We start from the raw sequence: 14,515 nt of genomic DNA on the forward strand, positions 1-14,515 counted from the left end.
GTGACATGGAACAAAATCGAAGGTGACCTTAAAATGGGTGGTTACGATCGCCTGCCTGACCTTGTAAACGCCGACCAAAACTTGGAAGTTTGGTGTTAGTGGCCGGTGATCTTGACGGCCACGGGAACGCTGCGGTAAGGGGCAGAGTTCCCGAACAGGGGCATCGAACGGCCTGCCAACACGAGGAAGACAGACAGACACCAGGCCCGTGAACAAATAACCATAGGATCAACACAGCAACAGCATCACTATGAGGAGGATTTTGGTACACTTCGGTTGGTCCAACCGTACTGCCTGGTCGTGGTGACGAAGCGCAGCCAGTCTCTGAGGCACACGGAATGGAAGGCTCCGCTGCAGCTGGGGTGTTCTCGCACCTGCAGTCCGTCACGCACCCGCTCAGTAGTATATGTAGCACATGAATAGTAATAAAACATCACGAGTTTCGAGTAGTAGACATTCTACGTTTGGGGGGCACGATGATCATGTAGTCATCAAGGCTTATAAGTATCTCTCGCTCGGTATAGCATATCAAGGCACTGACCCACTCATCTGAAACTCTATTTCGCAATCAGTCATCAAGGCTTCTAAATATTTTTGTTACGTGGGGTACCTAGGACAACTGGACAAGCGGCGCTTAGGGGGTGCGCCGGCTGCCCCCCCTGCGTAAAAATTGTGATGCGTGGGAACAACCACGGTTGGCTTCAAACAGAGCCCTGAAATCTGAGCTTACTCTGGTAAGGAGTCGGGCTGGCATGCGTCAATATGCAACAGGATGCAGCAACCGTCACCTGGTGATTTCAGGCACAGATAGCAATTTAAGCAGACATAAATAAAAGGAGTACAACTATTACTTCCAGATGAGTAAGGGAATCACCTAAAGATATATGGCGATGAGACAAAATAGCATAGGAGGGCTTTGTTGGATCAACGGTCCAAAGGACCTTACCAATCGCATTCATCGTAGACCACAACTCTTGTAAGATCTTCAGGTGCCGATTGCGTGAATCCAATAACATAGCACGACCCAACATAACAATTCATGGATAGGTCAACCATATGATTCAAGCAATAAAAAAAGAGGTTCACCTACCGCTTGGAGTCGCCAAAGAACATGTTTTGATCTTGAGCTTTTTGACCACTGTATTTTTGGGAGATATGGTATGTCCTGTTAATGAGACAAGTTCAACCATATGACACATATGGCTACGGTTCTGAAATTTCATGCAACTGTAGGATATAATAAAAAACAGGCCTAGTTTATGGAAATGTCAGAATAGAGCCTAACCGCAGAGATTGAAGGAGCACTTTCAGGATAGCCCTTGGGGCAGTGTGATCTCCAGTAAATGAATCCACCCTGGATTCCTAGTTCATCCCTGGCAGATACATAAAGCCATAATTTCAGACAATAGAATAGAATTAGAGAGATGCTAAAAAAACGCTGCCACACTTGCGATTGATGTCCATATGCATTACAATGTTCAGGCTGGTTTCTGAAACAATCTCTTTGAACAACTATCAAACTGACAAACTCCAATATGTAATACATCCGCTAGCCTTGCTCAGCCGCCTCAATGGCAGTAGCTTTTCTCCAAACAATCGTACAGTACCACAGTATAGATATATATATAAAGAGTTAGCGCCGATTGTCAGTGTCAGCACATGAAGGAATCCTTACACGATGCAGAAGGTGACACAGAACGCTCCATCATCTCCTGTGGCTCTCACCAGCTGCTCTGCTCCCACCCGGTCTCTTCGATCTGCACACGCAAACGTCCAAACAGAAAATGGGCGCAATGTCACCCAACCGCACAGATGGGGGAAAAAAGGAACCCAATAAACTCTGAGGGCTAGTTTGGCAGTCCATTTCCACGCAGGGAATTTACCTTTTTCCCTGTGCCAGCGGCCCACGCGAGAATCTACCACGGGTTATGGCTCCGGCATGTTTGGGAGTTAGCTCCGTGGGGGGATCGGCCCGGTCTTAGCGCAGCTTCCGCGTGGAAACGCGCCCGGCCTCCGAACGTCGGGCACCTATCCCCGACTCATGTCCTCTCTCGTGCGGTCGCCGGCGCTGCCACCGTGTGCGATCTCCGTCGTCGCCATGCCTCAACCAGCCTCCTTCCTGGGGTAAGCTCACTTCTTCTCACACCTTGCTGGGTAAGTTCGACTCTTCCCGCACCTTCTTGCTAGGGTTTCTTCTTGCGATTTGGACAAGAGACTAGAGTCCGATTTGAGTGGGGAAAGAGGCGGCGAACAAGAAGTTCGGCGTCACGCTTGGACTGTCCATGGTGTTCATCGTCGTCATGTATGGGTTGCTCGGCCTCACCAAACCCACACTCGTTCGAGCCGTCATGTACGAGGATGCGTGGGGCTCGGCTATGCGGCTAGACGCCTCCTCCTGGGACCACGCCATGGAGGCGAAGAGGAGGAGGACTGTATGGGCGTTGGGCAATGCCGGCAGCACCATGCATGGATGAGAAGTAGGCAGCAAGCGGGCAGACAGATCTCGGCAAGGCTGGTGTGCGTATGGGCAGATCCTGTTTCTTTCTCTTGTCCCCTTTCCTCAGTTAGCCTAATTTGGTTCCTATGTTTCTGTTAAATTGGCTTTCTGATGTTTATCCAAGACTAGTAGAAAAATTCAAAGTGAGGGGAAAGCAAATGGCTGTGCTTAATTATTCAAAGGCTAGTTTCTTGCCTGTTCATGTCAGCTGTTGCCAACATATGCTTATGTTTTTGTTGTTCGATGGAAGTTAATGCATACGAAGTTTTTACTTCTTTTTACTTTCCTACTAATTTGAGAAGTGTTGACTACAAAAAACAATCATTTCTCTCCCACTATTGTTTCTTCTGTGTGGAACTTCTTTTTTACTTTCCTACCATCGATGAACCTCACCCAATAGCTGTTGGTCCGATGGAGCTCTACCTCCATACCATTTCAGTCCACTCTGATATGCTCCACTAGATAAAAGGATGATGTTGTTTATTAGATTCTTTCTAAAAAACTGAACTGTAGGAGAGTTGCATGTCCTATTAAAAAGAGGATGGTCATGACGAATAAAGTACAAAAAATAAAAACCAAAGACTCTCCGCACAGTGGCAAATTTTTCTGTTAGCTGTAGCAGCTGAGAAATATTCTTTTGGCTGGATGCTGAAATTTTTGTTGTTCTTCCTGAAGACTAGAGTTACTCAGTTTAGAAGAAGATGTGAAATGTGGATTAGTTGGAGTGTTTTCTATTGTTTTTTGGCTGGAACCCATTTTGGTACCCTTAGGGCATGTACAGTGGAGAGCCACCAAAACGGTTCTCCAAGCACAGGAGACAACTAAGAGACTTTATTGTACAATGGAGTGTCTATAAACGTAGTCTATTAATAAATACAGAATTAAATGTATTTGTATAGCATCAGATCGATAGAACAGACGACAAATTCGTACAGTGGGAAGTGAGGCGTCTGTTGCTACTTGGTATTTGTATAGCATCACGGAGAGACGGCTCTAAGATTTTTTTTGCAAATAACCCCCTTAAACACCTTAAGAGACTCCACATTAAACACCACTGTACATGCCCTTACTGCATAGTTGCAGTTGATTATGAATGGACATAGTTCCCGAAGCGTGCAACAGGGTTCCTGATATTCTAGTCGTTAATCATGAATGGACACAATTCCCTTATAGAGCCATTAACATGTACCAATTGTATCCAGCAGTAGCGTCTAAGTGCAAAGATATACAAGGTTGGGAGTGCTATTGTTTGCAGAGGTATTGTCAACGAAGATCACTCCATTGAGACCGAAAACTGATGTTACCATCGGTGATGCTACGGAAGAGTAATCATGTTTGCTAGCTTTCTGTGTCTATGGCCGGTCTTCCAGAGTTTGATGGGGAAAATGAGCAAAGAAGGAATATTTTTCTGTCATTGAGGTCTTATGTAATCTAAAGTATAGTGCTTTCATAATGTTGATGATTTTTTTTTGTTGCGTCTCATGGAACATGCAAGTCTAGAGGAAGGGGAAGGCAAGACCAAGACCTTGGGTTGCACCAGAATGAATATGATGATTTTTTTGTAATTTAGATGCATGAATGGAGATGATTTTTTATGATTTGGAGAATTAAATTATGGCGCTTTAAGTTATCTATCTTGATTCATGTATGAAGATGATTTTTTTTGTGATTTGGAGTACTAAATTAGCTTGATCGGTATTAGTTGGAACATGAAAAATTATCTATCTGGATACATAAATGGAGATGGAGTTTTTTCTTGATTATGATCATACTTTTTTTTGAATTTTCCTTGTTTTTCTCTAGTTAATATGAATGATTTGGTGACAAACATTTTTGATTCCATGCTGTAATGGAGCAGACAGCTCCCTGCATGTCCCTTGTGCAATATATTTCTTTGTATGCTGATAGCGGTGTGAGGCGCTGTTGCCAGGTTCTCGGTTAATTATCCCACGGAATGTCCGGTGACCAAACAAACCCGGGTAATTCTCTCATGGAGGTATTTTCTGACAGGGAAGTAAAGTGACAAGGAAATCTCCCCCTTTGGTACTTTTCTCTGGGTTAATTACCCTTTGGCTTCCAAACTAGCCCTGACCGATTTATGCGGCGTCAGTCGGCGCAGGCATTTCGTCGAGCGGCTGGCGTACCTGCGCGAACACGGAGCTGTAGAACGTGGGTGGCCAACGGGGAGGTGGCCCCGCCTCCGCCTGCGAATTCGTATAAGCCTCCTCGCCCGCCCGCCCGCCCGCGTTTGCGGTCTCGCTGGCGCGTGAGAGAGCGTGAGAGAACGGCCCTGTTTGTTTGGGCTTTTTCCAGCTTCTGACCACCAAAAGCTGCTGCAGATCGCCAAACGCCCCAGCTTTTCAGCCAGCTTCTATAAGAATCACTTTGGTAAAAACCGTCCAAAATCAACATGAACATAAAATCGGTCGAATCGTCATAATAGTAGGAATCTGTTGGTTTCTAGATCCTGAACCCTTTGGACCACTTCATCTTCCTCCGCACGTAATCCACACAATACTCAGATTCTTGCCACAGCCAGATTCTCTCCACAGCCAGATTTTCAGAAAAGCTGGTCAGAAAAAAGCTGAACCAAACAGCCCCAACGTGGGTGGCCAAGGATGGAAGTTGTTCCACTCCAATGCGATACCGACGGCGGAAATTGCGTGAGGACCATCCGATTAAAGGCCCAGATTTCCCTTGGCTTAAGACAGTCCGAGTCAAACGGCCCAGATGGCGAGCGTATATGCACGGCCCAGTCCACCAGACAGGATCGCGACGCCGCCGCCGCCGCCGCCCAGAAACTCAACTCAAGTCACGCCGCCAGTCCGTACATGCGTGACCCCCTCTCCGGAGTAACGGGGAGAGGAGTCACTTTCACTTCCCCTCCTGGCCGGCCGGCCGGACTGCGGCACCGCTCCCGATCGCGTAAACTCGTAAAGCCTCTCCTGCAAACCCAGCCTCGTCTCGTCTCCTTGTCGAGTAGATGCTGGTGCTGGCGTGCTGGTGCGTGCAGAATGGTACTCACCCTTCGTAGTTTTTTTTTTGAAAAGTACATTGGTAGTGGACTCGTTGGCTCGTCTCGCCTAGTTACCCAAATATTAATCTCCCTATTCACTCGAGTTCTCCTGATGTCTGAGGTGGACGACAAGTGAAATTTCAAATCCACGCCAAACTATTGATGTAAATACACACGCATCCAAACAATCCCAGGATGATTCATAATTCACCATGCGTGACCCCACACCAATCCAAATTGGCATGCCATCCTGATTAGGGCTTGTTCGTTTGTACCAGATTGCGCCCGAAATTATTTTAGCTAATCAAAGTTTATATAAATTAGAGAAGTAATCTGATTAGTAATCGTTTCGATCCATCGATCTCAAACAACCGAACGACACTTTAGTGTATCCAAACTAGCCACTAAGGTCCTGTTTAGAACCTATAGAAATAAAATTAAAAATTAGTTGTTAGGTTCCAAACATCATCAGCTAATATCATAATTAATTGTTAGTTATCTCACAAATAACAATTAGTGTATTAGAGCTGGCTCAAACCAGCTAATAATATATTAGCTAGCTAACTATTAGTAATTGTTAGTTATCTCACAAATAACAATTAGTTTATTAGAGCCGGCTCATACCGACTAATAATATATTAGCTAGCTAACTATTAGTTCTAGGGATTCCAAACAGGGCCTATGATCTTCGGTTATGGATTGGAAGAATTATAACAGATTTTGACTGACTTTGGAATTTAAACTCATTTAATTCCACCCAATTCACATGGATGGATTGAGAGCAAAACAAACAAGCCTCAATTTGAAAAAAAAAACACATAACAAATCCACCTGACAAGACATGAGCCGTACCATTAGATTAGGCAGAAACTAGCTAGATCATGCAAATTATTCAAACATGTAGCAATCAGGGATCCATCTGTCAGGTTACGCATACAATACGACCACACAAAAGCAAAAGCACACCACCACAGTGTGGAGCAGCAACCACCTAAAGCATAGTTCATGCACGGAGGCATAGGCGCATATAGATAGAGTAGCAACGGCAACAGAATAATTAAGCATGGCCTCCTTACAGCTCATGCGTGCGGCACAAACATTAGATAGCTAGCCCCCCTGTCTTCAGTACTTCAGACACCTGGAACCATTAGTCTTTATAGCTAGGCCGTGGGGTGTGAAATGGAAGCGAGATACCGGTGGCTAGCCGAGCCGGTACAGCCCGCCGTCGTTGATGAAGTGGCCGTCCATGTAGAAGGCATTGGTGGTGTGGTACCCGTCCATCATCAGGTGGTGCATCTCCTCGGATGGCTTCCAGTGCCGCTTCCGCTGGTTGATGAACCAGTTGTTGATCTGCTTCAGGTCAAGCCCGGTAGACTCAGCCAGTGCCACCTTCTGAGTCTCCTGCTCACCGATGGGAAGAGTTGGTTAATTCATATCCAGTAGGGAAGCACAGGCTATATGCCGTATACAAAACATCCAACAAAATGAAGATATGATAAAAAAAAAGTTCAGTGTATGCTCCTGGACTCAATGTTTTTTTTTCACTTAGAACCCTAAACTTGAAAATTACAAATTTGAATCTGCGCTTATGAGTATCAACACACAATTCAGGGCACTATGATTTTCTGTTTCAGCCATGTAAGTGAAACCATTGTAGACTCTTCAATTTGTATATCAGAAAAGGCTTCATTTTTCACCAGATAAATATATAGTTGCTTAAATTAAAATCAATGGTATTTAGTAAGAACGCTACAGAAGTTTCAAAATACCTTAAATAAGGTTAAATTAATACCAATAATCACCTGCCACTCCCTGATCAATATTATTAGACTCTGACATATTTTGGCTCACTTTTTATATGCCGATATGCAAATCAGAGATCAACAGACCGTCATGGAAGATCAAAGACCCATATGTAGCTTAGATTTGCCAAATGTGATTTATGTATATATATACTTACCCTTGAATTACAATGTGCAGTCAGTACTAACATTGGGTAGCTGGCTATGAAAAGTTCATGAAGAATTGGCATCGTCTAAATCATGTGTCACCAACAATAGTTAAAATGGAAGAATAAAAAGAAGACGTACTGAGGGGTAAGGCCATTTGTAGTGCTGATCCCACCAGCTAAGGAGCTGCTGGCGAGCCTCCTTGGGGAGCTTCCCTTTCTTCTTCTTCTTTGACAGTTCTTGCTTGAGCGAGCTTAGATAGCCACTGTATTTCTTCAGGAGATGGTGCTTCAGCTCTTGGTCCACACCATGTGCATCAACTTCAGGGAGCTCGGTCTCTCCTCCGCTACCTTCTTGATCCTCCTCAGAAGAGCCTTCAAGCATAAGACATGGAACTTTTAGATAAAACAAAAGAAGTGATCAAGCATCATTCGTAGCCAGATTGGTGAAATTTGTCCGGCAAAGACATTTACTGAACTTATTTACTAAAAAACTAAAATACATGTTCCATACAAGCAAAACAACACACAGTATGTTTTTATATGCCATAGTTAAACAAGAAGTGAACAAAGTTATGACTTCATGAATGTGAATTGTGAAGTGTGATGGTCTATGTAAACTAGCGCAGCCATCTGCTTCTTTACAAAAAAAATCATCCAAACTCCCACTTGAGTTCGGCCTTGGGAATTTGCGAGTTGCATTAGGATATTGTCCCACCAATCAATCTAACATCTCCAGAAAACCCATTGAGTACAGATATAAAGGACATGTGCAGTTGCACCATTTTATTTTGTGAACCTACTGCATTTCAAAGACGAATTTCAAAAGTATGGGTGTTTCTGGACGTATTACTTTGTTTGCGTGATATTTGATCGTTTTTTTATTGCTGGGTAAAAAGATTTATATTGCAAGTGTATGTGCAGACCTTGTTCTTTTCCCAACAGTCAACACTGCATATGTTTTTCTTTATTGGTATCTTAATATTTAACTTATGCTTTTCAGAATTGGCATAAATGAACCATGCACACTTTTCGTTTTGACAATTATCTATATCCATCTTGATGACAACATATTTGGAAGCAATATAGAGATAAGATAACCAAAGAAACACAGGGCTTAAGATTTCAAAAAAAAAACTTTGTCTATTTATGAGCACTGTAACAAATATGGGAGAACGATGTATATTCTCCAATATAAAGTTACAGTTTTTTTTTTGCTTTAACGAAACAACTCCGCTTGTATTGCTTCAACACATCCTATGTCTAGCCCAGGATAACAGATAAAGGAGGCTTGTGAACATATTACCAAAGCCTTTTTCGTGAAGATAGTCCAGAGCATTTATGAATTTAGAAAAGGTATCTGGTTGGAGTTTAAAAATTATAAAGGTTTGCTTAATCTACACTTAAAAAAGAAAAAGAGCACATGGCATCCCTAAAACCTTTGGCTCAGTGAGAAGCTTCTCACCACTGCCAGAAACAAACATTCATATATATATATTTGCATAAAGGAAATGATATTTTGTGTTTGTGGTGCATTCTTACGGAAGCAACAATGAAAATATTACTTTAATTTTAGAAACGACTTGAGGATATATGTGACTTGACATGAGACTCTGTAACTCTATTCCGTCATGCTGTTAACTGGGGAAAACTAAAGAAGTGTGCAGTTACGACTGACACATTTTTTTTGAAACGATGCCCGTTGTATTAAAAAGAGGAAAGGCCCCAATGGACAAAGTACAATGTACGCATGAATACAGTACATGTGTATAGTAAAAGTAAATGACCGTACCACAAAGTTTTAGTGACCAATCAGAACTTATGCCAAATGTGTCTGTCTTTGAAATGAAGAACATCATTAGATAACATGGATGTAGAAAGCTATGAAATTTTTTCGAGGGATACTACAGGAATAAGACAAGAACATCATGGAAAAATTTGGTGGCCTTGCTGAAAATGAGGAAAACCAAAAAAGAAAACGAAGAGCATTGCACCTTGTCATTATACAGCAATCTAAAAAACTTCTGGAAAAGATTGCATGATACGCTTAGGCCTTCATTGGGATGCAGTATCGATAAAACACAGGAATAGAAAAAATGTAGGAATAGTGCTGCTTGACACTTACAATCATACATAAATTAAAACACATGAAAATTTTCTAATAGTGTTTCAATGCAACATAAGAACACATGAATTAGAGGAGAGAGATAGACACAAAGAACAATTTTCAAGGGGATGAGCCTCTTGTTAGAAATCATCCTAGGAACACAATTCTTTGCATATGAAAGCTTCCTATAGGATTTCAATCCTTCAAGATTCCTTCATTTTTCTTTGTTCCAAAGAAGGCCTAATCTTGCCAAAGAAATCCTTAGGAACTGTTTTATTGTCCCAAATGTTGTCGAAACATTTTCTTAGGGCCTGTTTGGATCCAAGAGCTAAACCAAACTAACTAAAATTTAGCTCCTTCTTAGGAGCTAAAAATGACTAAAAAGATACCTTTTACTATTCTAGTCACTTTTAGTTTCCTATTTAGTAGATCTTTAGCTCCTAAAGTGACTAAACTTTAGTCACTTTTCTTTTAGCTCCTAGGATCCAAACATGCCCTTATGAGGTGTTTGGTTTGATGAATCACTCTATCTAAAATGAAGTGGTGCATCATGAGTCCATTCTTCAAATTTGGTGGGATGACTTCATTCCACATATTAGTACTAAACAACTAACTATGAGGAATGAGGTGTTGATGGATTAACTCACTCCATTCCATAAACCAAACAAAAAAGTGAGGAGTGAGAAGATGATGGACTACATCATTATTCAAACCAAACACTCCATTAATGTTTCATTTCAATGCATTTAAAACCTTGAGTTCTTTTCCTTGTTCCCGGCCGATGCTGGGTTTCAAGGTAAATAATTATACATATTTTTAAAAGGCTGTTGTGCTTAAATTTATTAACGTTTTTCAGAACATATTATCAAACAAATCCAGTGTTAAATTAAAGAAAATAAAAAAACAAGATTGTATGTGATAAAGAAATCTAGTCACAGGATTTTATGTGATACTGAATATTGGGAGAGATAGAATAGAAATCCATGAAAACGATAAAACCAACAGCATAAGTGACTAGAACCAGAGAATCGATCCAGTCAATCTCAAAAGGAAAATAAAAACGAACGGACCTGGCTCCAGTAACCAATAATTGAATCCTGAATAAAAATGGATGCACCCGATTTCCAGTAACCAAGAAAATAAACATGCACGAGACGCACATCAAATGGAAGAATTCACACAGTTGGAAGTGCCAGATCGTTCCTTTCCTCTAGTCGCGTTGTCTTTTCCACTCTGGCGATACATTGTAAAATCCATCAGCTCTTTTCCATCCTACCCTTTGTTTTATGTTGTTTGCTTCCGGTATCTTTTTTGGTCTTACCTCGAGACAAACGGAAACTCGTGACACCCGGTGTCCCTGCTTTTGCATGACCTTGAAAGAGTGCATGCAACCAAGAATCTTGGAGTACATGTGCAACATCAGTCAGAAAAGAAAAGAAAAAACGCAGTAGTGTTGTTTTGTGATTAAATTCAACAGTTTGTCTGTGGCCTTATTATAACCAAAAATGGTCAACAAATAGTTTCTTCCAAGAAAACAGTACCAAGAAGGTCAAAGAACAGTTGGAGCTGAGGAGAAATCTGAGTTGACAGCTGAAAAATACAAACGCAAACGCAGATGAAACTTGTACTAGCTCGCCTCGGAAAGCATCCAATGTTCCTTGACCGTCATTTATTTATGAGAGAACGCGCGGGGGAGAAGTCTATCTGTCAGAAAATACAGGGACTGGTAGGGATATAGTAGACGCATATATAATATAAACCTAGCAGATCACACATCCATTGATAGAGAGATCTCACATCAAATAATAGGGGCCGCTCAGCGCTCATGCGCTAGGCAACTGTCTCTATGGTTCTCGAGGCACACAGGCCATTTTGTCCACTGCGCCGGTCAGAACACAAAAAACTGGGCCGCCGCATACGGTGCTCCATTTCAACCCGTATGCCTGCCTCTGAACCTTTCATTTTTGCAGCATTCTACGACATCAGATGGCAGCTTCTTCGCTAACTTGCTCCAGTAATGAAGTGATTGTGTGTGTGTGTGTGTGTTGCTGCCATGCATATATACTAGCCATAGCCAGTGCTCTAAGAAGAACAGAACCGAGAAGTGAAAAACTCTGGGCTGTGCGTAACTGTGGTGGTACGAGTTGTTACTATAGCCTTGTGATAGGTCATTAGAAAGACGCTTGCCATGGATCGTCTCGATCTACCTGATGTGTTCATTTTAAAATTAGCAAATACTAAGGCCAGCAGTGGCCAGATCTGTGTGCGCACCTGGAAGACCACACCACAACACTATAGATTCTAGGACAACAGGTAGCTACATCTCTTGAGGGGGAGAAAGATGACAAGAATGTTCTGGCCACAAGCTTGCGTGACAGATGGGGGATGACTCCCCATCTCTCTCTCTCTCTGATCTCCCACTACTACAACGTGTATACTACTATGTTTCACTGACATACGCCAGTGAGACTCCTCGGCTATAGACTGTGCTTGCACAATGCCACAGCACCCAGTACACTGTGGCCCTTTCCCAAACCCTAGAACAAGGGAACTCCCTGGGGTTCCCATCATGGGAAAAGATGGCTGCGCTGAGCCAGGAACTACTCGCAGAACACATGCACATGTTCCATTCCAAATGGAATCGATCAATATAATGGAGGACGATGAACAACGCATCCATGGCAACAGCAGCCAAATTAGTACTCCCACTAGTAAAAAAGACAGGTGTTTTCATTCATCCTCGTCGCTAAGCAGTTTAACAGCAGAATATATGCAAGGAATGTGCAGGATGGAGTGTATGGAAAGAACCAGAGAGCTTTCAGCCATGCTAGATTGAAGCTGCGCTCCTGCACATGTGTGACTGAGGACTATTTCCTTTCCAGCAGAAGCAAAGATCGACGGAAGCCAGAGAGAAGAATCTCACAGATGCATGGCCAGGAAAAGCAAGCAGGGAGAAGATTCTCTTTCGAAACCCCTGATTAGGAATGCTGCCGCGCATTAAAAAACATGAAGCGCAGACAAGACATTCATCTGCGTTCCGCAGCTATCTATACTCAAAATATGCATGCATAGCAAGATGCTCTTAAAAAGGGAACTACACAGATGCCAAAATTAATTGCTGAGAAACCACATCAAGGAAAAATTTAACCCTTTTGAAATGCAAAAAAAAAAACCCATCAACATATGCTCAACCAAGAAAGAGGACAGCAAGACGAAGGAGAGGACAGGAAGATTTTAACAAGAGGGAGGGCATGCATCGCTGCATGAGGCGACAACCGATCCAAGAAATCATCTAATATAAAATAAGAGGGGCATGGGCCGCAGCAACTTCAGTACCAGATGAAAGGATGTTGCGCAGCGACCTTCCGGAGATGGAAAGCGAGTTCAGCTGCGACTCCACCCTTCGCATGAACTCCATCGCCTCCTGCAGCGGCCTCGTCAGCTCCTCCCTGAACTTCACCAGCATCTCGTGGTACGCCTCCTACCATATATACACGCAAATTAAATCCGAGCCCGAGCTGAAAACGACTAATAATGGTGCGCTGCGCGCGCGTGAAATAAACCTAAAGATGCCTCACCATGAACTGGTCCAGCTCCGGCTCCGTCGCAGCGGCCAGGCCGCCGAGCGCCGTGCGCTGCCGCGCCTCCACCTCCTGCGCTATCTCCGTCAGCCTCGCCGACACCTCCGGTGGTGCCCCCACCTGCAAACACCCACGGCCGTTTGAGAAAGTTCCGAACACCAGATGCACATGTCTACATGAGCAGCATGCATAAACTATAGTATGCTATGTAAAAGCAAGCAGAAAGTATGTGCATGCGCCATGCTCTTGACATCAGATGTGGCCAAACTTCGCTAGCAGCAGTAGCTGAACCGGAAGCAGGAGAGCTATTGTTAGACTGCGGCTACTAGTCTTGCTTGCCTTGTTGCACTCGAGGTAGGCAGTGAGGAGCGAGTAGTAGTGTGGGTGCGAGATGATCTTGGCCTTGATGGCCTCGACGTCGCCTGCGTAGGGAGACGACGACGAGGGCTCCTTCGCCTTGACGCATGCGTCGAGGAGGCCGCCACCGTTGGCAAGCTGCAGCACCGGGTTGCCGCTACCGCCGCTGTTCCCAGTGGCCGCCACCGTGTTCAGGGTCAGCGGCAGGCCTGCGCTTGGCGGTTGCGGCGGCAGCGGCGCTACGACGGCGCTGAGGGAGGATGCCCACGGGTGGTGGTGGTGGTGATGATGGTGGTGCTGGCCGTGGCCATGGCCGTGGCTGCTTGCGCCAACTCCAAAGTGTTGGGTGATCTCCTCCATGGGAGTGGGCGGACCTCCAGTGAAGTAGTGGTGCAGCGATCGAGCTCTCCGCCCACTGTCCCCGTGAGCTCCTCCTGCGCAAGCGCAAAAGGGGCGCCTGGAGATGAGATGAAGTTCTTGGGGCGAGGGAAAGAGGAAAAGGGTTTGGGGAAGGAGAGGGAAAGGAGAAGGATGCCTCGGAGTATGCCTTCTCTCCCTATGCTATCATTAGAGAGAAGGGAGGGCGCGCGGCACAGTAGGGAAAAGGCTGGAGGCCAATGCAGCTGCCTTTGGAGAGAGACAGTGCACTAGTGTGGAGTGGTGTTTGTGGGGGCTTCTTTTTTTTAGGTCAAATCAAAAGGCTTGAGGTGGATTTGCGGCCAGTTTCTGTTTTCAACTCACTCTAAATATTATAAAAATTATCAGTTTATCTGAAATCAAACAAATTTAAGTTTTATTAAATCAAAAGATTTGAGCTAGCTTTGAACTTTGGAGAGAGCCATATAAGCATGCTATAGTTAGCACATACAAGTTATGTAGAAAGTGCTTAGTAGCCTGTCTTGGTCCTGAATGGACAATGGGCTCATGCGCTCACATCCTGGACATCTCAACTCATAAATGTATGTCAGTATAACTAAGTTAACATGATGCTTATGCCTTGCATGACATG

The 14,515-nt window shown here is 43.9% G+C and overlaps 1 protein-coding gene and 1 pseudogene across 1 annotated transcript; both read right to left on the reverse strand.

The window, feature by feature from the left end:
* Positions 1-726: 726 nt before the first annotated feature.
* On the reverse strand, positions 727-5,171 carry LOC103628232 (uncharacterized; annotated as a pseudogene).
* Positions 5,172-6,367: 1,196 nt separating this feature from the next.
* Positions 6,368-14,111, reverse strand: LOC542391 (knotted 1). Its single transcript, NM_001279733.2, has 5 exons — positions 13,489-14,111; positions 13,147-13,269; positions 12,905-13,049; positions 7,604-7,836; positions 6,368-6,914 (listed from the first exon to the last, which is right to left on the reverse strand). Exons 1-5 carry the CDS (start codon positions 13,864-13,866, stop codon positions 6,714-6,716), a joined length of 1,080 nt encoding a protein of 359 aa, NP_001266662.2. The 5' UTR covers positions 13,867-14,111; the 3' UTR covers positions 6,368-6,713.
* Positions 14,112-14,515: the final 404 nt, after the last annotated feature.

The sequence above is a fragment of the Zea mays genome, chromosome 1, assembly GCF_902167145.1.
Source record: "Zea mays cultivar B73 chromosome 1, Zm-B73-REFERENCE-NAM-5.0, whole genome shotgun sequence".
NCBI classification, from domain to species: Eukaryota; Viridiplantae; Streptophyta; class Magnoliopsida; order Poales; family Poaceae; genus Zea; species Zea mays.

Bases quoted from the DNA above. Each gene is read 5' to 3' on its own strand.
- LOC542391 (NM_001279733.2), bottom strand. From the start codon at position 13,866: ATGGAGGAGATCACCCAACACTTTGGAGTTGGCGCAAGCAGCCACGGC. The intron at 7,837-12,904 runs GTACTGAAGTTG...TTATGCTTGAAG, and splicing joins GCGCAACATCCTTTCATCTG to GCTCTTCTGAGGAGGATCAA. The intron at 6,915-7,603 runs GTACGTCTTCTT...ATCGGTGAGCAG, and splicing joins ACAAATGGCCTTACCCCTCA to GAGACTCAGAAGGTGGCACT.